This window comes from Galeopterus variegatus, unplaced genomic scaffold (assembly GCF_000696425.1).
Source record: "Galeopterus variegatus unplaced genomic scaffold, G_variegatus-3.0.2 Scaffold6600, whole genome shotgun sequence".
NCBI lineage: Eukaryota > Metazoa > Chordata > Mammalia > Dermoptera > Cynocephalidae > Galeopterus > Galeopterus variegatus.
The window spans coordinates 124,525-126,563 of NW_007732711.1; the positions used below are offsets into that span (position 1 = coordinate 124,525).

The 2,039-nt window shown below is 39.4% G+C and overlaps 1 protein-coding gene across 1 annotated transcript; it reads right to left on the reverse strand.

The window, feature by feature from the left end:
* Positions 1-1,358: 1,358 nt before the first annotated feature.
* On the reverse strand, positions 1,359-1,974 carry BEX4 (brain expressed, X-linked 4). The gene has a single exon (XM_008591058.1). The coding sequence runs from the start codon at positions 1,944-1,946 to the stop codon at positions 1,584-1,586; it is 363 nt and encodes a 120-aa protein (XP_008589280.1). The 5' UTR covers positions 1,947-1,974; the 3' UTR covers positions 1,359-1,583.
* Between the last annotated feature and the right edge of the window lie 65 nt (positions 1,975-2,039).

Sequence of the window (2,039 nt, forward strand, 5' to 3'; positions counted from 1 at the left end):
TGACTGGCAATCAGGATATACTGCAAAAATTTCCAAATAATGCTCTATGGAGGCACTATGGTGAGAAGACAAGCAAGAGAATTGGGAGACCAGGTATGTGGTCACAGCTCTTCTGCTAACTGGCTGTGTGACTTTAGGAAAATCATTTTCCTACCCAGTTTCCTCATCTGTGAAATCAAGTTTGGACTGAAGATGTGGCTGTTTTCCTGTGATGACTTGCAGTTAAAAGTACATTTTAAAGGTGATATTTCCTACACATAAAACTAAAACAAGTTTCTCAAAACAACTTTTAACATTACTCATTGGTGATGGACTCTGAGTTTTTTTTTTCTATTCTTTTTTAATTGCTTGTTTTGACCACAAAACTTATTTCAAGAGCCATAATGGGCAGCAATCCTTACTTTGAACACTGGACTGGAGGGTCTTAAGTTTTTTTATGCCCCAATATTCTAAAAATTAAAATGTCTTTATTGGAGACCCAGAAATGCAATGTATAGAAAACCAGCCCCATTCTTGCTGAGTCTTTGACCTCCCTCAGCTTACCACCCATTATGGAAGTGAAATATTCTGCATCTCCAGATGACAAGGTCCTATAGGAAATGGCCCAGGTCGAACCCACCCATTCCCCAAGATATGCAGCAGGGAATAGCCCTGGTATCTAGCATCTTTAAACTCCAGTGCCCTCCTCTGTAAAGGCAGGATAACAATACAGACCTTTCAGGTTGTGATAAGGATAAAATGAGATCCTGGATTTTAAAGTGTTGACAGGGGAAGTGGGTCCCTCAGGGTGAATGTTGTAACCTTCAGGCATGCTTTGTTTGTCCTCCAGTTTGCCACCACCCCTTTCACTACTGTAATCAGTCTATTTTAACATCTCATAGTTTCCCTTTTGAATATTTTGCCCACTGAATTCAGATATTCATCCTGTTATTCTTTATTTTCTACACCTAATATAACACAATATACACATATGTATATAGATACATACACACACACCAGTGGCACTGGTGTGGAGTACATCAGGATTACTTAAAGACTTTGTTAAAAATGAAGATTTCAGAGCCCCACTCAGGGGTTTGGAGAATAAGGGCCAGAGGTACTATATTCTCAAACCCTCCTCCCCTCATGGCGTTTTTACACAGAAGGTGTGCGCACACTTTGAAAAACACTAGGACATAATTCTTAAAATATCAGATGTATAATTATTGGTACAATTATTCCTTACTGATTGGCTGGCGACAAAAAAAATAATAATAATTGTCAAACACAACTGAGATTTTAAGTCCAGGTACTTGGAGAGGAAAGGTAACATTAACAAAAAATAAGAACTAAGGTGGAAGAAGATGATGGAATATAGATTGCTTTTTAAAATGCTTTATTAACTTCAAATTATGAAATGAAAATTTTTTCTTATATTGGATGAAATTGCCATGCTGACAGAATCTTTTAGACCAAGACAAAACAATATTCAATTAGAAACTGACAAGTGGGAACACCAAAAGGAATACAGAAAAAGTAAATCACAAAAAAACAAGCTTGTAGAGTGATGGCCACTTTATCAATCTCAGGAAAAACCTCAGGATTCAAGGTATAAGGCAAAAGTCATAATGATTGTCAGGTTCAGGAGTTTGGAAGCGCATATAATGCCTCATCTGTTGCTCCCTAGTCTTCCTCTTGATTTCCATCATCTGCCCTACAAACCTTTCTACATCATCTCCCATTTCATTGTGATCAACATGCCTATTAGGTATGGCCCATCGAAAATTAGGGACAAGTCGCCTAACCCGCCCCCGTCTGACATTTCCTCCAGGCTTCTGGCCTTCTCTCCCTCCCAAATGGCGGGATTCCTCTTCATTCTGCACGGGGGCCTGCTCCCCGCCTTCATTTTCCTGTTGGGCACTTTCCTTCTTGAGATTTTTTACCACTTGCTCCTCTTTGGACTCCATTACTCCTAGAAGACAAAAAGAAAGAAAAGACTAATTCTTGGTGAACTGATCAGCACCGAGGACAGAGGCCCCACTACGCACCTTTCAAAATTC

Coding starts and splice junctions, on each gene's coding strand:
- BEX4 (XM_008591058.1), bottom strand. CDS start 1,946: ATGGAGTCCAAAGAGGAGCAAGTGGTAAAAAATCTCAAGAAGGAAAGT.